This window comes from Tiliqua scincoides, chromosome 4 (assembly GCF_035046505.1).
Source record: "Tiliqua scincoides isolate rTilSci1 chromosome 4, rTilSci1.hap2, whole genome shotgun sequence".
In the NCBI taxonomy this organism is placed as follows: domain Eukaryota; kingdom Metazoa; phylum Chordata; class Lepidosauria; order Squamata; family Scincidae; genus Tiliqua; species Tiliqua scincoides.
The window spans coordinates 1001392-1025585 of record NC_089824.1 but is presented as its reverse complement, the minus strand read 5'-3'; the positions used below and the strand labels follow the sequence as shown (position 1 = coordinate 1025585).

The 24194-nt window shown below is 52.2% G+C and overlaps 2 protein-coding genes across 3 annotated transcripts in view; one reads left to right on the top strand and one right to left on the bottom strand.

Annotated features, from left to right (window-relative positions):
- BOP1 (BOP1 ribosomal biogenesis factor) overlaps nt 1-24194 on the top strand; it is an 88940-nt gene that overhangs the window by 48906 nt on the left and 15840 nt on the right. The gene's annotated exons all lie outside the window — the stretch shown is intronic.
- SCX (scleraxis bHLH transcription factor) lies at nt 14161-23538 on the bottom strand. Its single transcript, XM_066625954.1, has 2 exons — nt 23014-23538; nt 14161-14199 (listed from the first exon to the last, which is right to left on the bottom strand). The coding sequence occupies exons 1-2, from the start codon at nt 23536-23538 to the stop codon at nt 14161-14163; spliced, it is 564 nt and encodes a 187-aa protein (XP_066482051.1).

Below are 24194 nucleotides of genomic sequence, written 5' to 3'. Positions count from 1 at the left end.
ATGAATTGTAATGTAATGTAACAACATTAATTGATCAAAAGTCAGAGCATAAACTACAGCATTAAATGTTTAGTGTGAAACAATAGAGGGAGATCTGAGTGGTTCCTTCAGGAAGGGGTGAGGAGGATGAGGGCAGTGAGCCGTTCTTGCCCCTGGACTTTGCATTTCTGAAAATAGCCCTTGGTACCTCCTCAGAATGCAGCTTGGAGAGGCAGACCTTTGGCAAATCAGTCTTTTGCAGAGGAGGAGATGTCTTGCTGGTTGCCAAGTTGCATGTACTTGTGCTCTAGCACAGAACCCTAGACTCTTGTATTGTATTGCTCTTGTTGAAGACTCCAAAATGCGGCTCAGCAGGCAGTGAGGATAGGGTGGGGGGGGGGTTCTGCTGCAAGCTCCCAGCACTTTGTCTTTGCCCATTGCAGCCAGCAAATGGCAGGGTGGCAGAGGTACTCTCGGGCTGAGAGTGGAGCAGGTTGTGCTTCTTGTGGGAGGACCCGGGCAAGACTCGGGGAGCCGTGTCATCCTCCTTGCTCCTCCCCTTGAATGGCTCTTGATATGCCTGTAATGGAAGCGCATGGTTGCTGTCAAAGCTGAGAGCAGAATGAAGTGCTAGCAGCATCAGCAGATTGGACTCACAAGGAATCTTGGAGACAGAAAGGGAAACTTCCTCTGGGGCAATAAGTTGACCTGAAAAAGGAGGGGATGCCTTTGTCTTTGGCAAGACCTTTGCCTGCATCTCATGTCTCAAAATGCTTCTGGCTTGTCACTGATGGAGAGCTTGCCCTGAGCAGCTGTAGAGTTTAGAGTGGCACAGAGCAGAGCGTCCTGCAACCAGAGTCATTGCAGAGCCATGAGAAGTAAGGCGACCCCACACAAGCTGTCCTGAGCACTTTGGCGGAAAAGCAGGGCATGGGTGCCATGATTACCCTCGCTGTGCCCATCACTTTAGCACGTGCTTCTGGGAAAGGGGGCAGGGCATCTTTGGGGATAAAGACCAGGCTGATGACCGGGCTCCCCCCATCTGGCCTCCCAGCAGGAGGGTGAGCCTGGGATGTGCTTCCGCTCCTGTGACTCCAAGGGCTTTGCTTCTTGAGCACTCAGAGATGACTGTGCACGCTCCCGCCCGCCCGTCCCCTCACTGCTGCACGCTCCCCTTCCCCACCCCGCTCCCTTCAATTGGAGCTGACGTGCGCTATTTGTCGGAGATAAAAAATTGTGGAGGAGTAATGGAAAGACAGAAGGCACAGGAAGGCGGTTTGGCCGTTAGAGACAGAAGAGCAGAATTAACGTGCAGCCGGGGATTTGGAGCAAACACTGCCTGCATTGTAATCCGAGAGGGGCAAGGGGAAAAAAGAGAGGCCGAGTGAGCGAGACTGACCCCCAGTCCCCGGGAGGGACGCAGGGAGAGTAGCAACGAGGAGAGAGTGAAGGATTCCAGAGGTGGACTGGCTTCCTCTTTCACCAGACAGACACAAGGGAGACGGGCAGCGCGCCAGGCCCGGTACCTGCACTTCCAATCTGGGCCACTGACAGCTGGAGCTACTTTGCAGGGGAGGTGGGAGGGGGAGAGTGAGGGAAGGGGCGGGGCGGGGCGGTGGGGGGAGATGGGCAGCAGCACGAGGCTGCTCTGCCGGAAGGTGGAAGAGGTGTGCCTGGTGAACACGGCGTACTTTCTGGCGGTGGGGCTGCCATCGGAGGGTTGCACTGGTTGGCTAGCTAGCTGCTACCCAGGCAGCAGTGGAACCGCACCAGGACCCACGTTCAGGCAGCCTCTGGTCCTCCGCTCAGAGGCCACAAACTCCATCCCAGCTGGCGAGTGTTGAGCTAAAGGCCAGCCTCCCCAGAGGAGAAGGGGGCTGAAGGGAGAGCCTCGCAGCAACTAAATCAAGGGAAGAAAGGGCTGCCAAACTGGTCCCTGTGGGAAGGGGCCCCACATGTGTTTCTTGGCAGCCTCGCAGGTGCGAGGCAGTGACGCAGGCAGTAAAGATCTTGTGATGGATCATGTGGCAAGGGTGACAGTTCATTCACTCCCCCCCCCGTCCAGTGTAGGGACAGGTAGCACTAAGTGAGAGGCTCAGCTTCTCTGTCACTCCATTGAGCTCAGCTGCTCTGTCTCTTGAGTATAGCTCAGTGCTTCCCAAAACATTTTGACTAGTGGCTCCCTTTACCTACTGGGCCATTGGTGCAGCTCCCCAATAGGGCTACAGTCCTGTACACTGCATAGAGCAGTGGGTTTTTCGTGAGGATGCCACAGCTTCCCTGGCTGGTTTCTGTGGCTTCCTGGGGAGCCATAGCTCACAGCTTGGGAACTACTGATATAGTAAGGATTGGGAGAAAAAGGTGTGCACTTTGGTTAAATCCAGATGTCATTCTTGCAACCGTATCTTAGAAGATGGGATGGGGGGAGGAGTGGCGCGTGGAAAATTGAGAGCGTGGAAAATTACTTGGGATGGGGGGAGGAACTGGGTACAGTGTCCCCAGTACATCAAAGTCCTTGTTCAGTGCCCTCTGGACAATGTGTTTTGCCTGCTTATTTTGAGTGCTGTTCTCTGCAACCCCAGGCAGACAGGGGTTAAATCATGGAAATTGACCCACCTTGAGAAATCAGTAAGTTAGTTATAAACTAGAGGCTATGGCTTTCTGGGGAGTAGGGACGAATCAGGGCAGACCTGGGAAGGGTTCAGTGGACACGGTCATATTGAGAATGAGAGTTGACTAGAATGGAGGTGGCCTCCATATCTTGGGTCAGGTGGTTGGCCCACGATGCTCAGGAGGGTCTCTGCTGCCTAACTAGCTCTCCAGGGTTTCAGACAGAGGTCTCCCCAGTCCCACCCAGAGATGCTTTCAGGTTTTGAACTTGGGGTCTTTTACATACAAAGCAGGAGCTCTGTGATTGAGGCTCTTTTGACCCTGTGTGTGCCCATGTATTTTTTTCTAACAAGTAGCACTGGTGTGTTTGCACAAAATGTCTTGAGACTATGGCGGGGATAGAGGGCTTTAGCACTTAACCCCTGCTGCTGTTTCTAGCCTGGTCATGCTCCCGTAAACTATTCATATTGTATTGGCAACCTTCAGTCTCGAAAGACTATGGTATCACGCTCTGAAAGGTGGTTCTGGCACAGCGTCTAGTGTGGCTGAAAAGGCCAATCCGGGAGTGACAGTCCCTTCCACACCGGGAGCAAGTGCAGTCTGTCCCTGATCTGTCTCCCTGGCTATGGGCCTTCCTTCTTTGCCTCTTAGCCTCAGACTGTTGGCAAAGTGTCTCTTCAAACTGGGAAAGGCCATGCTGCACAGCCTGCCTCCAAGCGGGCCACTCAGAGGCCAGGGTTTCCCACTTGTTGAGGTCCATCCCTAAGGCCTTCAGATCCCTCTTGCAGATGTCCTTGTATTGCAGCTGTGGTCTACCTGTAGGGCGCTTTCCTTGCACGAGTTCTCCATAGAGGAGATCCTTTGGGATCCGACCATCATCCATTCTCACGACATGACCAAGCCAACGCAGGCGTCTCTGTTTCAGCAGTGAATACATGCTAGGGATTCCAGCACGTTCCAGGACTGTGTTGTTTGGAACTTTGTCCTGCCAGGTGATGCCGAGGATGCGTCGGAGGCAGCGCATGTGGAAAGCGCTCAGTTTCCTCTCCTGTAGTGAGCGAAGAGTCCATGACTCGCTGCAGTACAGAAGTGTACTCAGGACGCAAGCTCTGTAGACCTGGATCTTGGTATGTTCCGTCAGCTTCTTGTTGGACCAGACTCTCTTTGTGAGTCTGGAAAACGTGGTAGCTGCTTTACCGATGCGCTTGTTTAGCTCGGTATCGAGAGAAAGAGTGTCGGAGATCGTTGAGCCAAGGTACACAAAGTCATGGACAACCTCCAGTTCATGCTCAGAGATTGTAATGCAGGGAGGTGAGTCCACATCCTGAACCATGACCTGTGTTTTCTTCAGGCTGATTGTCAGTCCAAAATCTTGGCAGGCCTTGCTAAAACGATCCATGAGCTGCTGGAGATCTTTGGCAGGGTGGGTAGTGACAGCTGCATCGTCGGCAAAGAGGAAGTCACGCAGACATTTCAGCTGGACTTTGGATTTTGCTCTCAGTCTGGAGAGGTTGAAGAGCTTTCCGTCTGATCTGGTCCGGAGATAGATGCCTTCTGTTGCAGTTCCAAAGGCCTGCTTCAGCAGGACAGCGAAGAAAACTATTCATAATGACTTCAGGAAAGATTCTTCTCTTGGTTTTTGTTGGATTCAGGCCATTTTACGTGTGCACTGTTTATAAAAAAGAAATACAGAATGAAATGCATGTGCTTGCCAGTGCGTCCAGTTTGAACCCTGAGCTACAAGACCATCCCCACTTCATCATACAGTGACCACTGTTGTGCCCTTTCAGCAGCTGTTTTGTCATAGTATCAGAAGGTTGGGTGTGAGTTGTGAGCGGAGCCCATTCTTATGGTGCCGTGCCAAACCTTTCGGTATTGCCAACAAGAAGGTCTTTATCTGTGAGTGCACCACTTGGGCAAATTGGTCTTGGAGCTGTCAAACCATTCATGCTGAACAGCTCCCCGGCTGCCCAACTGCAGTGCTGCTGTGGTTCTTCCTTTGCCTTAACTGCTACCCCCCCCTTCATGGGATGTGGAGTGAGAAATGGCACCTGGCACTGTGGTTTGTTTACCTGCCCTTTGGTGATGGAAGGAAGGCTCTGCTTCATCCTTACTTTTCATAGAAAAGTAGAAAACTTTAGAAGTAGGCTACTTCAGAATGCCAGTCGCAGCCATTTTGGACATGTGATGAGATGGGATGGTGAGGGGAAGTGGCAACAGCTGTTTCAGCCTTCCCAAGAGACTAGACAAGCCTGTTCATCCTTCTCTCCCATCCCGTTGTCCAAGTCCTGAACTCAGGAACATTCTTGATGCCTGTCTTGTGCTGCCAACCGTTGCTTGTTTCAGACTAAGAGCAAGTGAGGATTGGACGTGCTTGCCAGTGAGTGGTGCACACTGTCCTCCACCTCACACCAGCCTTCTCTGGGTTCATGGCGCTCTCTCTCTCTCTCTCTCTCTCTCTCTCTCTCTCTCTCTCTCTTCATGTGAACATTTCACCTGCCCTGCTTGAGCAACGACTGAAGGCTTCCAAACCCATTTTTGTGAGTGTGTGTGTTTGCCTGGAGAAAATTCCACCAGCCTGAAAAGAAAGCCGAGGCCAAGAGGCTAGAGCGCAAGACCTCTGGCAACACTTGTGATGACTGTCCATGGCTGCCACCTCACAGGAGATCATGCCTGAACAAGATCAGCACCTGTCAGTGTGTGGAGAGGAAGGTCGTTTTGAGCTCAGATCTGAATGTGGAATTTTACAGGTTTGCAGCATAGGTCTTTTTTAGGGTGGGGCTCAGACTATTGCTGCAGAGAGAGAGAGAGAGAGATCTGACAATGAAGATGATCCTTTGGAGAGTGGTTGAGTAGGTCCAGCTGCCTTACTTGATTGGGCAGCCATTTTCCCAGGAGGCTGGTGCTCAATGCACATGAGGAGGGGACAGGCACTGTTGGTGCTGCTTGCGTGTTCTCTTTCTCACCCCGGTCAGCCTCCCATTCAGGTGCTGGCCTGTCCCAGACCACTGCCTCAGCTCTGCTCTTTTTGTCGCTGGTGGGCTGAGAAGGCAAGCGTTGATCTCCCCTTCTCTGCCAGCTCCTGACATATTGAGCAGATCTCGCTTTTTATGGGTGCCTCTTGGGTCTGAGTTGACCCAAATGTTCAAGTCAGCAAGGTGACCGATTTGGATAGCAGGTGAATCTTTTAAGGGGTGCCAATGGAAGCTGCTATTTGAGACTTGGGAGTTGTGCCCCAGTATCCTCAGGGAGTCTTTGGAGAATGTGAGAGTGTGTTGGGGTGTGGCTTAGTGCAGCTGCCCTGGGCATAGATTTGCTTTGACCTGGCCCTGCCTGCAGCCCATAATTGGGCTGTGCCTTTTAAGTTGGCACATGAAATCTAGCATGCTTTTTCATTCCACTCTCTTCCCATATCCAGTGCTCCCTTATTCCCCCACCTGTGTAGTCTTTCTTCTCTCTTTTTTAGTTAAAAATTCTCTATTATACTTTTTTTAATTTAAACATTTCCAAGACAGTTTCCAAAGAAAACCATAACAACGTCTTTGAAATCCAGTAAAATTACAAATTCTGAACTCATTAAAATCAGTGGAGCTCAGAGAACACATATACAATAGAACAGCATTAGCACTAAAATCTCAGAAGGAGCACTAAATCCAGCCTCACTGCTCATTCAAAGCTCAGGCAAATAAAAGGCTCTGAGCCAGGGGTAGCAAGGCTGGTGGGTCAGATGAGGCCCCTGAAAGCTCTTTATCTGGCCCCCACTGCAATTGAGTTTCTATGCAAGAACAAGTGCTTAATGACATCACTTCCAGCTCTCAGTAGGTGCCATGACCCAAGGTATGAAATGGCTTTGACACCCCTGCTCTAGGCTGACACCTAAAACTATACAGAGCAGGTACTGGGTGAGTGACCCTGGGACACACAGAGGGCCACAACTCCTAGAAAGGCCCTCCCCCCTTCCCTGGAGACTGAAGGTTGTTCCCTTGCATTAGTCCTGCACTCCTCCCCCTCTCTGACTGTGGATGCCTCTGTCCCTCATCTTCCCTGCTTCCTCAGGTCATGACCTGTTTGCAGGCCCACCTCCCTTGCCCCCCCCCACCATGCAGCCCCACTTTTCACTAGGCCAAATTATAAATATTTATGATTGTACCGACCAAACACTATAAATGTTTCCAAATCAATGGTAAGGCCACACCTGGAGTTTTGAGTCCAGTTCTGGTTGCCACATCTCAAAAAAGAAATAGTGGAAATGGAAAAGGTGCAAAAGAGAGCGACTAAGGGTGCAATCCTAACCCCTTAGGTCAGTGCTCTCCAGCACTGAATTAAGGGCAATGAAGCTCTGAGGTAAGGGAACAAACATGCCCTTACTTTGAGGAGGCCTCAGTGAGTGACACCAAACTGCAGGATGCAGCACATGTCCCATTGGCACCGCTATGCCAGTGCTGGAAAGCACTGACATAAGGGGTTAAGATTGCGCCCTAAATGATTGCTGGGCTGGGGCACCTTCCTTATGAGGAAAGTCTACAGCGTTTGGGCCTCTTCAGCCTAGAAAAGAGGCGCCTGAGGGGGGACATGATTGAGACATACAAAATCACGCACAGGAAGGATAGAGTGGATAGAGACATGCTCTTCACACTCTCACATAACACCAGAACCAGGGGACATCCACTAAAATCAAGTGTTGGGAGGGTTAGGACAGACTAAAGAAAATATTTCTTTACTCAGTGTGTGTTCAGTCTGTGGAACTCCTTGCTGCAGGATGTGGTGACGGCATCTGACCTGGATGCCTTTAAAAGGGGATTGGACAAGTTTCTGGAGGAAAAATCATTACAGGTTACAAGCCATGATGTGTATGTGCAACCTCCTGATTTTAGAAATGGGCTATGTCAGATGCAGGGGAGGGCACCAGGATGCAGGTCTCTTGTTATCTGGTGTGCTCCCTGGGGCATTTGGTGGGCCACTGTGAGATACAGGAAGCTGGACTAGATGGGCCTGTGGCCTGATCCAGTGGGGCTGCTCTTATGTTCCTAATGTTTGGAACCTGGATACCTGAAAGATGGTCTTCCCCACATATGCCTTCCTGTGCCCCTTGATCATCACCCAAGCCTTTCCTTTGGCACTGAGACACTCTGGTCATCCATTAGGAGCAGAGTCTTCCTGGTGGTGACAGCGGCCTTGTGGGATGCTCCGCTGACATAGGTCAGGGTTCCCCTTCCTTGTACAGTCATCAGCATAAAGGCCTGACTTTCCCGTTGTGCTTCTGGGGGAGAGGGCTGGTCAACTGTGGTAGGCGGCTGATGCTGCTGTCGCTTGGTTAGGGTTTGGCTGGTTGATCCACCTTTTTGCGAAGGGTATTGTGTTTTGGAATTTTTTAAAATTGCAGGCTGCCTTGTTGCCTAGGCCAGAAAGACAGGATGAATGTGTGTCTAAGAGCTGCCTGCCTGTTTTGAATCATCAGTCCTGGCCTCTGGGACATTCTTGGCTCTTGAGTGGATGGCCCCAGGTGGCTGCCTCTGTGCATGTAATCCAGCCCACCCGCAGGGACTGCTTTGATTTTCCTTCAGTGGGCTGGCATTCGGTCCCCCAGCACTCACCTACCTGTTTTTTAAACTCCCCTCAGTTTGCGGAATGGCTGGAAGGAGCTGCTGCTTGAAGGAAAAAAGAGGCTAGGTGCCCCCTTGGGCACCTAGCACCTGGTTCTGTGGTTCTTGGGAACCTGACTGTCATCTCCAAGGGAGCGGCCTGCGTGGAATCAGAGAAGTGGCTTCACAGTGCCGTTCCATGGTGCAAAGCCATCTGGGCTGCCTGCCCAGCAGGTGGGTGCCCCCAAGGTTCTGATGGACCTCAGACTCGGGGTGTTAATGCAGTAACCCACCTGTTCGTGAAAGATGCCAGTTGCAAAATGAGAATGCTGATTCGGATCAGCCCCGTCCCTCACCCGTTGGTGATTTGTAGCTGTGGAAGCACTCTGGCCTGGCTCCTGGTGAGGGTGCTGGGAGCTATTTCTTGGGCTGGCCTTCAGTCTAGCCAACCCAACCAGCCACAGTTCCTCGGAGTCTCTAGGAGAGGATCCTTGGAATTTTCTTGTTTTGTGATGCCTTCCCTTGGCCTGGGATTGTGTGCATGTGCAAAGTGCAGGGCAGTCAACCCTCCCCAAAGAACCCCCGCATGTTCCCACTTCACCAACTCCAGACTGAATTTCTGCCTCCTGCTTCAGTTTGGTGAAGCATTGCCCCATTGTGGGAGTCGGAATTCGCAGTCGGGGTAGGGAGGGTGTTGAGAGGTCTGCTATTGGGGGAGCATGAAGTTGAGGAGAGTAGGCTGGGTGAGGGACCTGGGAGTAAAGCGTGTAGCACGGAGAGCTCCTTCTTCTTGACCAGCCAGCCTTGGCAGCAAACGGAGTGTTCTTGGGGCAGCACTTTACAGCGGCTTCTGGAAAGGTGTGTAAAAAGAGACCACTCTTTTCTTCTCCAAGACTTTTGCGCCCTTGACAGCCATTCTATAATTTTCACCTGCATTCTTTTAAAAGAATGCCAGCCGTGTGTGTTGCCAGAGAGTATCTGGCAGGACGCCTGTGTTGAGGGGGAGGTGTGTGCATGAATGGTGTTGGGAGGCAACCTTGACCAGCTGGACAAACTGACTCCAAGGCCATCACCCAGTCCTCTGGAAGGCACCAGTTTCACCTACAATGGTGGGTACAGTCCGGGGCACAGAGCAGGCATTGGAGTGTACCTTCCACCTTGGAGTAGTCTCCTTGCCACTGGTCCTCCCATTGCGGGGAGGAGTGGACTCAAGCCAGGGAGGCATCTGTTCCTCAGATCCCTGCTGCCTGGCAATCGCTCCCTGGGTGTTTGTTGGAGTAACAAGTCTGAAAGTGCTGGCGCTGCTGTTCTGCTGGCAGCCAGCCTGTCGTCTCTGTTCTTGGCATGATTAGTGTTGTGAAGGCACCACAGTCGCACTGCGACCAGCACGTGTGTGGGAGAGACTCAGCCAGAGGCCGCGTGTGGCCCTGGTAGCAACAGTGACAGCTGAAGCTCAAGTTGCTACTAATGCTTTGGAGTTCCTAATTTGCCCCAGATCCGTGACGGGAAGCTGGAGGCTGATATGGCCTTCTTGGCTGCTGAAGCAGGTGGGGGAGATAATGCAGAGGAAGCTGAAGATCCACCCAGACCAGTGAGCAAGGAGAGGGCCAAGGCAGCCATGGAGAGGGGGGGCAGTGTGCTGCAGTGCAAAAGGCAGGAGGACCCCCCTGTTCCAGCATCATCTGTCCAGCTTGTCCCTAGCTGCAAATGTGTAGAAATATTGAATGCCTTCCTTCCTTCCTTCCTTCCAGGTAGACTTAAAACTGTACTGTGGCACCTAAGGGTGGCTAGAGGGGCAAAAAGGGGGTGTTTCCCCCACCTTCTTAATGCAGGCTTGTGGATGACGTGTGGGGTCTGCTATGTGGGTGACTGTGACGGGCATCACGCAGGGTGGCAGCTCCAAATTCTCAACCCTTCTGCAGGGGTTTGATTTGGTGGAAATGTGAAGGCTGGATAAGGGCCCTGGTTCAGTGCTCAGTGTCAGAAAGTGGCCAGGAGCTGACTGGGAAGAGTTACCCCCTCCTAGTTGCCCCCTCAGTTCAGACTTAAGGAACTTAATCCAAAGCTGCCTTCTCGCCTGGATGACTTTTTGCCTTGCCTCGCCTTGCCTTGTTCACCCAGATGTGAAGCTGATGATCTGCTTGACGTGCGCTACTCTTCCTGCCCCCATCATCTGATCCTGTGCTAGGCTAGCTGGTTTTCTTCGAAAATCATGGAAAGGACCTGAGAGCATCCCTTGCAGCGTGACCTTGCTGACTGCATCACAGTTTCATAGCATGGAGATCCTAGAACCTTGTTATGACTTTGTGGAGCAAATCTAGTGGGCTTGCTCATTTGTCGTGCTTCCGTCCCAGCTGGTCTGAACAGACACCCAGTAGTTCCCCCACATCCTCCCCAGTTGAAGTAACTGAAATGTACAGCTTGGTTGTTTACATACTTCGTTATGTTATTGTCTAATTGTTTGGGGAGAGGAAAGAGAAACTGCCTGTAGCAGGGGCTTGCAGTTTACATGCATACACCCAAAAATGCCATGTTAGGAGTGGGGGAGGGAGCTGCTTCTGCTTTGAGATACTTGCAAGAGGACATGATGCAAATACTATATAGCAGTGTTTCTCAAACTGTGGGTCAGGACCCACTAGGTGGGTCGCGAGAAAATTTCAGGTGGGTCCCTATTCATTTCAATATTTTATTTTTAATATATTAGACTTGATGCTACCATGATATGTGACTGCATTTGGGGAAATGTTATAGACCTGTACTTTTAACTAATTACTATGTATATTCTTTTTAACAATGATAGTAAAGGAAACTTACTCTTGGGTAAGTGTGGGTAGGATTGCAGCCTAGGATAGTTAAAAATTTTTTCCTGCTTGATGATGTCACTTCTGGTCATGACATCACTTCCGGCGGGTCCCGACAGATTCTCATTCTGTCCCGGTGGGTCCTGTTGCTAAATGTGTGAGAACCACTGCTATATAGAGTAAACCTTGTCCCTTTTTAAGCTTTTGAATTTGGGCTCTTAGGGTACAAGAGCAAGTGTTCTCCTTCCTCCTCCTCCCAGTCAGCTGGTGGCAACTCGTGTCTTCAGGTTCAGAATTGACGGCTGCTGGGCTTTGAAACTGGTTTGTTCTGAGGATGGTGCATGTGCACTCTCTCTTCACTTGCTTGTCTGATTGGCAAACGCCTTGAAGGCCTCAGTAGTGATGGGGGGGGTGTTCTACCCACTTCTGTGTTCAGCAGTTGTCGCTCCCACTGCCAGGAACTGGGGCATTGGCGCTGCATGTTTGACTGGAGCTGTTGCCCAGTGGGAAGCCCAAGGGAGCCCACAGGTGTTGTGGTGGGCAGTGGCTAGTGTTGCTTGGACAGGCAAGGATGTGCCTTTCCTCTTTGGTCACTGGAGCTTCCTAGACGTCAGCTGGCTCAGTGGTGACCACGTGGCCTGGCCTAGCAGGCTCCTCATCCCTCCCCCTCCTGGGTTCATGCTTTTGTCTTCACACTTTGTCTTGTCTTCTTTAGTTGCTGATTGCTTGAGAAGGAGAGTTGCTTATGGCAGCTGCACGCCCCTTCCAGACCCTTCCCTCATGCTGTGGATGGCCCAGTGCTTTGTATTCCGTATCTTCCATATAACCACTGGCTGGCCTCAGCCAAGCCAGGCTGGTGGTGGCTTTTTCAGTTAGGAACTGGGGAGAATGTTTTGGAGGATTGCAAATGACTGGAAATAATTTGTAATGGAAATGTAATGGAAACCCCAGAAGAGCATGTGCTGGTGGTCAGGGATGGTGTGGCGGTGGGGGGGGGGTGGACTCAAGCATGAAGCAGTGCTCTACAGAACACCAGGGATGTGGGTGGGGCATTCTGATGTCCCCTGAAGGTGAGAAGCTCCCCCATTTCTGTGTCCCTGTGATGTCCCTGCCTTGATCTTTGCAAATCTGGCTCTTTCAGACAGGAAATCCTTCCTAAAACTCAAATTCAAATTAAATGTAATTTCTACCCACGGAACATTTGAGTTGTGAGACTTGAGAGTGTCCCTTCACAAATGGTGATGTGTAAGATTCATGTGGAACCACTGCTTTCCCTTATCAGGTCACACAGCCCTCTGATGCTGCAGGGCCAGTGGCAGAGGCTGCTGTTTGGCTGATCGGCATTGCTATTATTCCTCTAGTTGTCTGCCTCGTCAGGCCTTCAAGAGCCAGAGATTGAACTTCCAGGCTGCCCATATTCGCCACAGCCATTCAGTTCTGCTCTGGTCTGCCAGTAAGACCAGGACCTGTTGATACCGTGCTGTTCGAATCCAATTCCTGCTGGGCAAAAGTGGAATGAGAAAGGGATGGTGTAGTGGTTTGGGAGTCAGAGTTGGAAGATCCAGGTTCAAATCTCCAAATTTCCACTCAGCCACAAAGCTTCCTGGGTGATCTTGGGTCAGTCGCTATCTCAGCCTCACCTACCTCACAGGGTTGTTGTGAGGACAAAAGGAGGGAAAGAACCATGTACATCACCCTGAGCTCCTTGAAGAAAAGGCGGTATAAAAATGTGAAAAAATAAATAAAATCTTGCACACACACAACTCCAGTTGTCGGGAGCCATGATTTGGTGAGGGGGGGAGAAGCATGCCTTCTTCTCTTGCTTGTGGGCTTCCTCGAGGCAGCTGGTGGGCCACTGTGGGAAGTGGGAGACTGGACTAGATGGGCCGCCTCTGGTCTGATTCAGTAGGGCTTTCCTTATATTCTGAAGTTCACATTAGTTCCAGGCTATGGGACATAAGAAGAGCCCCTCTGGATCAGGCCAGAGGCCCGTCTAGTCCAGCTTTCTGTATCTCACAGTGGCCCACCAAATGCCCCAGGGAGCACACCAGATAACAAGAGACCTGCATCCTGCATCCATTGTGCAGGCAGAGCATCTGGAGAAGTAAAGACCTCAAGTGTCTCCCATTTGAGGTTCTTCTCTGTCTAAACCGTGCATTTGACTAGTCTGTGCCAGCAAGGAGAATGCCCAGATGCTACCCTAGGCATACTGTCCCGGGGAATACAAAAAGGGGGCTCTTCCTAGCCAACGATTGTGTTCTTGCCGTATGTACGGATCACATCATATCTGATGCGCAGGCCTATGATGTATGTCCCCAGGAAGCCCTGTTCCAGGGCAATGTCTCTGTCATCTCACATCCTGCCTCTTGCCTAGGTCTCCTGTTGTGTTTTTACTCTAGCCATAGAGGTTGGACTGATTCTGCTTGGGTCTCAGTACCACAGTGCCTTTGCTGCTTTCTGCATCCTGCCCCGGGCACTGCCTCCTGTCCTGCTTCAGAGCAAAAGTAGGGATTGTCATAAACAAATTACATTTTTCACAGAAGTTGCAAAATCAGACCCAGAATTCATCAAGCAGCAGAGTCAGGTGCCTGGAACTTAAAAGAACGTTTTAGCATCTCATCAGTAAACCATACCATCTTCTCACTGTACAAACAAGTTGAATTTATATTATCATCAATAACATGAAACTCCAGCATGTATTGATTACGACCCCACCTGAGGTTCTGGGAGCAGGATGGCTGCCATCCTATACAAGGGAATGCACGAGGGCAGGGGACATGTCAGGGCCATTCTCCCTCTGCATCTGCCCCTTAAACGGAAACGCCTTCGTCACCTCTTCCAGCAGGATTCAGGCCTGTGGTGTCCTGCTGTTTGCTGGGCAGCAGAGATGTCACTTCTGCTGCTGTGAGCCGTGCCTGTCACCCTTGGCTCATCTCCCAGCACTGTCAAGTATGTCAGCTCAGCACCCTTCCTTTGTAGGACAAGCCTGCTTTTCTTTCCTGTGGAGTCAGCCTAGGGGGTGCTCAGTCTCTCCTCCAGAACAGACTGCCAGAAGTTCATCCTAGGTAGAGCCCCACAGCTCCAGATGGTTGGTGGCTGGGGCGGGCTGGAGAGTTCTGTCTCTGTTTGGTATGTGTGGCGTTCCCATCTTCCCTCTCCTTTCTCCTCCTTCCTGAATCCATGATAGTCTAACTCCGAATCGCTGCCTTCCTGTCTCGGTCTTTACTCTGCAAAAGCAAAGTTGGAAACAAAAGAGTTAGACACACATGCCAGGGGCTGCCCCCAAAGCTCCAGAAAGCATTTTGCTGTAGGGGAAACTTCACTGCTTTCTCCCTAGCAAGACACGAGCTTCGTTTCCAGCCCTGCTGCAGATCTCTCCCATTTGTGGGTCTTGATTATCTGGCTTTCGGATACCTGTCTCCTCTGTGCCCTCTCCACATGAGCAATCTCCCCCCTCCAGTCACTAGCCCCTTCTGCCAGGCAGCCTCTCCTCTAATATAGCCAAGATTTCAACCAGCAGAAACAGTTGCTCAATGCCTTGTGCCCTCTTAAGTGTGTGTTTGCAAAGTACAGTAGTGTTCATTTTGCTGCAAGCGCTGAAATCTGACTTCCATATTGTCTTCCAGCACAAAATCCAGTGTACCCATCAAGATGCCAGAAAATTACAGCTGTCTTTTTTTAAAAAGGAAAAACCATCTCCTTGCATCTATTTTTTTTAAACAGCCCTAAATCTTAAAGATTGGAAATGCCGAAAAGTGGACCTGTGGAGTTGTGGTGCTTGGGGAAACAAGTGTTCCCCAGCCTCTCCCTCCCTTCTAGTCTGGTCCCAGCTGCCTCGCCTCTTCCTCCTCTACTGCTCTCGTCCTGCTTTCCCCTTCGTTCTTTGAAACCCAGACAGAAGCCTTTCTGGAGTAGGTGGTGATAGGCTCTGTTGGTTCAGTCGGACTAGAGCCAAGTAGCATTTGTACCATGTGCCCCATGCTCTTTGCCCTTGGCAAGCTTGCAGAATTTGGCTGCCTGCATGTGGCTCAGTTCACGGAGGAGCACGTTTTTGCTGCAGACAGTTGCCCTCCTGCACAGGTGTCAGGAGGTCCCACTGACTGACTGCCAATAGAGATGCCTGCAAGCTTGCTATTGCGAAGTGTAATTCAGAGTTGCCTGCAGAGATCTCTGGCCCCAAGCAACCAAGTTTTTGGCATATACACACCCAGCATAGTGGGATTATTTGGGGGCCTCCACTGGGGAGCATTCTGAGTTCCGTCACTGTTACTCAGGAAGTAGTCCTGGCTTCTGGCTTGCGGGCTGATTGTAAATGCCTGGCTCCCCTGTGTGCAGCACCCAGGCATTTACAATCCGCAAGGACTTTCCAGGCTGCGGCAGGCAGGCAGTCACCGTAAGAGGCAACCTCATCCTTTGTTACAGGGAAGGGGAGGGAGGGGGCTGAGCTCAGAAACGGGGAAAATTAAATTTCCCAGATGTTCAGGCCCCAGGAGTTCTCTTGCTGTCTGGAGAGGAAATGGGGATTCGGAAAATCCCGCCTCATATTTTTTCCCCTATCACCTTGCCTTTCCGCTGCCATTAAGTTAAGCAGGAACAGTAAATTAGGGGGATTGTGGAGCAGGCCCATCTTCTGGGGGAGGGGGAGCAGCCACTGAGTCCCAAGTGGAGCAGCACAGCTGGCTTCCAGGTGCCCACCTACTACTTGCTACTCAGCCTGTCTTGGTGATGATGGGAGGCTTCCTATTGTGCGTTTGTAGCCTCCGTAGCACAAACACTTCTGCTCCAAGTTGGGTGGGAGGGGATGTCCACACTGTCAGCTTTAGGAGTCAACGTGCAGGAGTCCTTTTGACCTGTTCACCCAAGTGTTTCTTGGGTCTTGCTTGCCTTTCGTGGCCACCCTTCCTGTCTACACCCCACTGCAGTCAAGAAGCAGCTCAGTGTAGCTGAGGGGGAATAGATTTCTCTGGGGCTGGGAATGCCTGAGAAATGCTTCTTTTGTTGACTGTGGGTTAAGGGGATACACAAAATCTGTGTGTTGAAGTTGGCATACACCTGCAAAGGACTATTGTTGTTGACAACCTTCAGTCTCTGGTATCGTGCTCTGAATGGTGGTTCTGGAACAGCGTCTAGTGTGGCTGAAAAGGCCAATTCAGGAGTATAGACACAAAGTAAATAACGCCAAGAAGAGATGAGGTCCTCACAATAATTACAGAATGCTTTGTATAGGGTGTGTATGCAACTGTTGTCCTCTTTCTTATCTCCAATTCAATGAGGGGGCAGCCTTCTTCCTGATCCCCACAGAGTTCAGTGTATGTCATTACTGCAGTGCATATTGATGCTTCACTCTGGAAAGCGGTCCTGGGACAGAAGTTACCTTGTGCTTGATGTATGCCTTGGATTCCAAAGGGAAAATGTGGCTGTGGCAGGTTGGCCTTTCCCAGGCAGAATTTGGTCTCTTAGATGCTCTCCTTGGTCACCTCCTGGGCTCCAGCTCACTTCCTTGAGAGGCAGAGCATTGCCAAATTCATTGAGCAGGTAGGGATTGTGTACAAGAGTGACCCATTGCCCTTTGTGTGTAATCCACTGCCCTTCATTTTGTCCTACTGTTAACTAATGAAACTGGAATTCCCATGTGGCCCAAGAGGTGCTTCACCATCGGAATCAGGGCATTCAGCCAGTCTACATATTTGGCACCTCACTTAGACTGGGACTGAACCACAGGGATGCAGTTCCCCTGTTGCTCCAGTAACATCTGAATGAAACCAGTGAGAGAAAACCCCCTTCTGCCTCTCCTGCCACTGGCTAGTTCACGGGCCCAGAATGTGCAAGGGCAGAGTGGCACCAGCTCTCCCTGTCTGGCCCTAGTCAGAACCTTTGGAGCAGGACGTTTCCTGAGCCAGGAGATCTTGATTGAGGGCCTGATGCTTGTCTCCACCATCACTGCCCCCCCCACACACACACACATAGTGCCCTGTGAATGCCTGACCCCCACAGACCTCCGGCAGTGCAGCTGCCTCTGTAGTTTTCGAAGCTACTTAGCCTCCTGCTGAGCAATGGCTTCGAAGTGGCTGCTTTTTCCTGCTCTTAAAGAAACAGCCTGCTTTTGGGGGGGAAGGGGGTGCAATCAGAAATTCCTTAATTCTGCGGGGGGGGGGGGTGAACAAACCAGTCAGTCTGACCTCCATTTACCCTGATTCAGGGCCTGTTTTGATTTAAGAAGGGAAAGTAAAACGTGATGTGTCAGAGCAGCCAAGGCCCGTGCGGACGACCCACCCCCCTCCCCCGCTGTAGAATGTGACCTTTGTCTTTTTAGCCTTTCCTCTTCTACAGAAAGGGCTTCTTTACGGGGGGGGGGGGGCTCTTAAGCCCACCTCAAGTACTTAGCGGCACCTTGAGTTCCTTTTTGCCTCTTTCCAGACCCTTTCAACCAGCAAGAGCGCTGTGTGGACACCCCTTCAGCCCTGGCAGCAGCCTTGGAGTTCTCAGACCAGTGACACTCACTCTCTCCTCCTTCTGTGATCTTAGTGGTGGAACTAGTGAGAGCCGCAGTGAGACACTCTGTGCCTCAGCCTTCGACCTTCTCTTCACCACGCCACCCCTCTCGCCCCCATTTTTGGAGATGAATATCTGCAGCCTTTCCAATCCCAGGGAGCGGTTGGAACCTGTCTGGCTAAAAGGCAACCTGTGAAGCAGTGTTCAGCCAGAAGACGAAGCCCAAGTTAACTGCTTTGAAGCTTTGTTGGCACGTTTAGGTGCCCAGTGCTGCAGGGGGGCTGAAACAGCCTCTTGAATATGGGACAAGCATGCAAACCCCACCCCCTCCCTTAACTTGAGCTGTGACTGCAGCACTCAACCAGCCAGCCTACCTGCGCGTGGCCAGCATAAAGCCATTCTGTCTACTGTTTGCAGGAGCAACTCAAATACCAATGTGTGGAGGTTTTTCAAAAGTGATTCAGATTGGTGCTCCTGGTGACCCAACCTGCCTCTCACTGGTGTTGGCCCCCACCGTGTTCATGAAAGTGATGAGGCTTAAATCCAGCTAAAGGTACATCCTGAACAGTTCCAAGTCTTCTCACTTGTTTGTCATCCTTTCCCAGTATTCACCCCATCTCCACCCCGCTGCTGATCCAGATGCCCAACCCTCTGGCTTGGGGTGGGCGTTCCTGCACTGCAGCCCATGGTCTCCCCCTAAAGCCACCCTCTGCTTTTCTTGGACTAGATCAGCCCCATAATTAGTCCCTTACTGGGGCCAGTGGGAATGGCTTGTCCAGCTGTCTCTGGCCACGCCCCTCACTCGGTTCTCCAGGCACAGCATGGCCATTCAGAGCAGAGACTGCAGTTGATGTGCTTCCTCAGCAGTGTGGCAACTCATGGCCCAGAGAGTCAATAGAGACAGCTGTGCTACGGAGGAACATAGATGGCTGCTGTGTATTCATAGTGCGTGCACATTTTCTTCCCACCTTTTGTTGGAAGAGGGGTGGGAGTAGCAATGGTGAAATTGAAGGAATGGGAGGGGCATGCCTGACCTTCCCTGGGTGACATGCAAGTTCCAAAAGAAAGTTGGAGCAACAGAAGGGTTGCTGCCCTTGGTTCAGGGAGCCCATTTGTCCCTTCTGAGAGCTGGTCATTAAACCTTTACTGTCGTGGGCCCCCTGACACTCCCACTGGGCCCTAACCACTGCAGCAAGAGGACACCAGAGCCAGGAGGCACCCCTTGTTCAAGTCAGCAGACACCCCCTTGTCCCTCTTCACCCCAGCACAGTGTCTCTATAACCAATAGGGGGCGCATTTATTTACTTAATTAATTCAATTTGTTTTTGTTGGGGAGGGGTGTGGGCCATCAAATCTTCTTTGGCTCCAGGTAGCAGACAGATGCCTGAGCTGTGCCACTGGCTGGGAGGAGGCAGCAGAGCAAGTGGGTGGCACGCTTCTGGGGAGAGGAGGCAGGTTCTCCCCTGACTGTCACTTTTTCCAAAAGCCTGGGTATGACATCACTTCCAGTTGTGACATCAGTTCCGGGGCATCGTTTTGAGCTTGCACCAGGCTACAAGATCGTTGGCTACGCCACTGAGCCGCCCTGCAACTTGTAGACAGCCGTGGCTCTTGCTGAGTCTTCTGGTGCTAAACTGCTGCAGAACATGAGCAGAGCCTGCTGTAGTGCTGTGGGGGGGGGGGCTCACAATGCATCAAAGGGGGGCTGTCCTTGTGGGTTCGCACCCAGGAGAGATTCTACTCAGCATCAGGTGCCAGTGCTGAGAACTCTCTTGGAGGAACTGGGGCCGCTGCTTCTGTGCCAGCTAATCCCAGGCAGCGGGTGCTAAGCAGGCACGGTGGTGCCTCTCCTCTCCAGGGCTGGCTCCCTTGCTAGCCTTCCAGTGCCCTTTTGAGATTTCTTTTCTTTTCCTCAGCCGTTCCACTCACACTGGGAATTGTCCCGTCTGTCCTGATCCTTGGTATCTTAGTCTAGATGGAGTTAGCTGGGAGAGCTCTGGCAAATTCAAAGTGCAGAGATCCCCCTTCCACTACCGCTCCCAGTATGAAGACTGGATTCACTTCATGTGGCTCTACGGATGGCAGGAGGAGTGCAGGCACACTCCAGTTGGGAATCTGACAGCATCGGGGCTGAAGCCAGGGGGTTGCTGGAGATGGCTCTCCCCTCCACCCCCCACGCTGGGACTGCATCTCCCCCTGCTTCATGGGATGGAGCCTTCCTCACCAGCTTTTGAAGTTCCTCTGCCTCAGGGCAGGTTTACAGAAGCCCCTGCCCAGGAGTAGAAGTGCCTGTGCTTTGCCTGTAAATTGCCCTTTTCAGGTTTCACTGGAAACCTGAGAAGGGGCACTTTCCGTTCTCCATGCTTCCTTCTCTTGTTGGCTGCAGCATTCCTCAACTGACCCCTCTGCTCTCATGTGTCATCCATGCGTCCCCCAATTCCCCAAGGATCAGATCACTCTCCCCACTGCAACTCCCCTTGCTTTGTATCACTTTACAATCAGTGGACCAGCATTTAGGAAAGGGGATTTCCCTCCTGGTGAGGGCTGGGGGACCAGAGCCTTTCCTTCCCACCCCTTGCATTTTTTTGCCTGTGTGTGTCTTGTAGAGCAGAATCACCCATTGGGTATCCTCCTGTCCTGCCTTAAAAGGGACATGAAAAGATGAAGAGCTTAAGAAAAGAGGGTACGCCCCCAGCTTCCTGTCACCAAGTTGGTGGTGGTACCCACTGCATGTGTGTGGCCCCTTTACAAGGAAGGAGCAAGGAAGGTTGGATCGTTCTGGGTGTCTCTGTGGTGGTCCCTCAAGCAGATGCATCTGCATAGATCAGTGAGACTCCATGCTCCTGGTTCCAGGTTGATGGAGTGATTTCCCCATCTGTGTTGCTTAGAGCCCAAGCCTCAACATGTCTACTCAGAAGTAAGTCCTATTATAGTCAATGTGACTTGCTCCCATGTAAGTGTGGATAGGATTGCTCTGCCCGACAGACAAAGACTCTAGAGTGCCTTAGCCACATGTACACACAAACCTGGCATACACCTGCTTTTTTCTTCCTTGGGAACAGTTACATGTGTAAAGTGTCTCTTTCAGCACCTTCCTCTCTGTGGTCAGAGATGTGGCTGGCCTGAAGTGGCCAGGCTTGAGCCCTGATCCTTCTCTTGCCCATCTTCTCCCCAGACTCGCTGCTTCCAACCTGGCACTGCAGTTGCTTTCCCTTATTCTGTAAAGGTCTTAATCTGCAGGGTAAGATGTTTTGTGAGCTCTTAATTGAAATGGGTGACAATGCTCAAGAAGAGAGAAGTTGCCATTATGAACCCCCCAACGGAGAGCATCTCAGGGAAGGTACTCTCCTGACTCCTGAGGGGTCTGAGATCTGCTGCTGCTCCAGTTCAGCCTTAAGATGCCCCTGGGGAGTTCAGTTCAGCCCCTCCAGATGCCTCTGGGGAGTTTGCAAGCAGGCCAAGGCAGTGGCCACTCCTGAACTTCCACCCCAACCAGAAGTACTCGGAGGTGCTTCTAGTTGACACCTGTTGACTGCCCTTTCCTGCAGGCCTTTTTGGTTGGGTTTTTCAAATGGTGGCCACCACAACCTGCTACAGTAATGAAGCCTGTAGGTTATTTGTGCAAGGGAGGGCTTCCCTTTGTCAGCCCCGAATGGACTCCTAGCCAATTTCACCTTCCCACCAGCGAACAATTTTTCCCTCCTTGTCACTGCTGCTTTCATCAGCATCACACCCTCTCCATTGCAAGCAATAAGGTGCCCAGCTGTTGAGCAACTCTCCCCAAGTGTGTGTGTCTCCTTTTGCATCTTCAGCTTTGAAGTGAGATGACTTGAGCCGCAGGCAGACAACTTCTGCTGTGTAGTTAGTGCAAGGAGGGCCTTCTCTCAGGAGAATACCATCACTGCCTCTTCTAAGGCTTCAGGCAAAGCTCAGCCGATTTACCAAGGGCTGAAGTCAACAAGCAAGTTGAGTTAGCCACTGGGTCAAATGTGGAGTTTTAGAGTCAGAGCTGGTCTGACTGTGGAGTTTTCTGAGTCAGATCTGGTCTAAAACCAGCTCTGGCACCCCTAATTTTCTAGCCCCGCTTCTGGCCTCATCTGCTTCAGGTCATTTGCCTTAATAGCAACTGAAGCTCCTGTTCCCGAGTGCAGACACTCAAAGTGAAGCCTTGCCTCGGGATCCCTCAAGCTGCCTTTTGGATTAAATAGGGCAGTAGTTCTCCTGTTCAGACTGAAAGATCTACCAGTGAGTGCTGAAAGGGATGTGCTTGATGAGAGTCAAGTGCCTGGCATTTGCAGCCTGTGGCCCTGCAGGAAGTTTGGGGGGAGGTGTTTTCTGAGAGGCCTCAGTGACTTTTATCAGTTGTGTGGCAGTTTGGGATGCTTTTTGCCACCCTTCTCACCTTCTCCCCACAATAGTTTTGCTCAGCCTGCACGACCTTGCGTGAGATGCTTGCCTCTGGCTACTTGATTGCACTGTAAGGCTGTGCAAAGGATGTCGCTTGGGGGACCTCAACCTCCCAGCCTAAAACCTGTTGGGGGGAGGGCAGCTGATTTATCAACCTACCCTTTGGTTGCTGCAAAGAGCAATTCAAACCATGAGGGAGAAGTGCCATAAATTGGGGTTGTGCTTGTGAGAATCTCAAACAGCCGGAGCCGTGTCTGTCTGAGGCCCAGAAGGCTTTGGGGTGGAGTGGGAAGCTTTCCTAGTACCCTCAAGTTGAGGCTAAGCACAGAAATGTGGAGGGCAGTAGGCAGGCAGGCTGACTTAGAGCTGGTCCTTCCTCCGCAGAAGGGCAACCAGTTCAGATTTGTGCACAGAGGAAAGACCGAAGCAGGAAAGCCTGCAGGGAATGAGGCTGTTGGGCACGTGGGTGTGGTCAGTGGAAACTGCCAGAGTTAGGCCTGGTAGGAGACCCCCCTCTCCCCCCCCCCGGCAGACAAAGTGGCACCTGCCGGCTGCTCTCTGAATGGAGACCCTCTGCACCCCAGTCACTGGGAGTCTGTTTTCACCAGGCCCTGGATCCCAGCCTCTGCTCTGTGGACCAGCCCTGCTTGCTCCACTTCCATTTGCTGTCTGCAGTGCTGGAACAGCAGGCCCCGCAGGGTTTCGGCAGGGATGACAGGAGGCTCGCAGCAGGACTATTGATCCCAGGCATGTGTTAGTAGCGCTTCAGAGCTGGCACAGTTTCCCTGCCTCGCTGGCTTCCCATTGTTCCTGCGTGTCTTTCCACTGTCATCACCCCCTTCTGCCCTCAGCCCTCTTGAGCTCGAGATGGAGAACAAAGGTGTCTTTCTGACCCGCAGAAGTTTCTTTTGTGCCCGAGTGCGCCTGTTCCTGCCATCTCAGTACTGAGCTGAACACAACTGATGAAGTGGACTGGAGTCCACTGGAGTCCATGAGAGCTTATGTGGGGGGGGGGGAGTGTAAGCCACTGAGGTGGTGCTGATTTTTCCTGCCCCCCCATCAACACCCTTTCTTAAGAAGAGCTTGCACCCACCCATGTGCCTCTGTCCCCCTTTTGCTGACCAGGAGCATGTGGCACTTACCATCTTCCTCTGGTTGCTGAGGCAGAAAGTGCAGATCTGTTTGGGCTGTGAGTTCTCACTCTCCCGTGTGGATGGGCTGTTGCTGCTGCCGCTGTGGTGGAAGAAGGCTGGTGTGGTGTGGCACGGCTGCCCATCTCCACAGGCTTCCCCCACCAGGAGGACATTGCCCAGGTGTGAGATGTAGCTGGAGGCCAGGCGGAGGGTCTCAATCTTGGAGAGCTTCCTGTCAGCCGGCTCCGTGGGGATGAGTGTCCTCAGGGCAGTGAAGGCGGTGTTGACGCTGTTGGTGCGGTCCCGCTCGCGGGCGTTGGCCGTGTGGCGCTGGCGGGGCTCCCTGTTGATCCGATGGGCCTTCTTGCTGCTCCGGCGCTTGGCGCTCTTGAGGCTGTACTCGGAGGGGTCCAGGCGGTACAGCTTCTCGTCTGAGCCCGAGCTCTCGCTGCCGTTCTCCTCGTCCTCCGACAGCATGCTGATTTCAGGGTACAGGAACCGGCTGGGGGCCGCTCGCAGCATGGCGAAGGACATGGCTGGGCCCTGGGCAAGAGCAGGCCTCCTCCACTGCAGGGCAACACTCAGCCCTGTGCTCTCATTCTTCGCTAGCTGTACGCAGTAGCTTGCAAGGGAGGTGAGCAGCTTGTGACATCTCCCACCTTGAAGCTCTCCTGTTTTGACTTGGCTTTTCTTTCCAGCTGGGAACTGCCAGCCAATGGCAGCACTCTGTCTGCAGTCAGAATTGCCCTTGTTTCCCTGGCTGGCTCTCCTAGCTCCAGAGGGTTCACTTCCCCTTGCCACACGCTGGCCACCCAGCTGGTGGCTCCTCCATGCACATGTCCGTCTGCCTGCCTGGGAAGGCTGTTTCTGGAGTGTGGCTGGAATGGAGCGAGTGTTTTATAGCACCACGAGTGAGTGGTCGGCCAGGCAAGCCCCTCCTCCTCCAGCTCGCAAGCGGCTGCTTCACGCCTACCTGGGCATTCTTCTGCGAAAGGGTTGAGGGCGAGGAAGGGGGAAGGCAGCAGCGTGTGGTCCCTCGCCTGTTGACATGGCCCTGCCGCTTGCTTGTGGTAGCACCAAGAGTCACTCGGTAAACACAGCATTTGTCCTGCCTCCATCCTGCGGCCAGACCTGACTGACATGAAGGGTGTGAGCCCCACTCAGCCTTTTCCTGGGAAGGTGGCAGGCAT

What these genes read in the sequence shown, in the direction of transcription:
- SCX (XM_066625954.1), bottom strand. Translation starts at nt 23,538, where the DNA reads ATGTCCTTCGCCATGCTGCGAGCGGCCCCCAGCCGGTTCCTGTACCCT. An exon ending in TCAGCAACCAGAGGAAGATG is followed by an intron (nt 14,200 to 23,013) that starts GTAAGTGCCACA and finishes TTGCTTTTGCAG; the next exon opens with AGTAAAGACCGAGACAGGAA.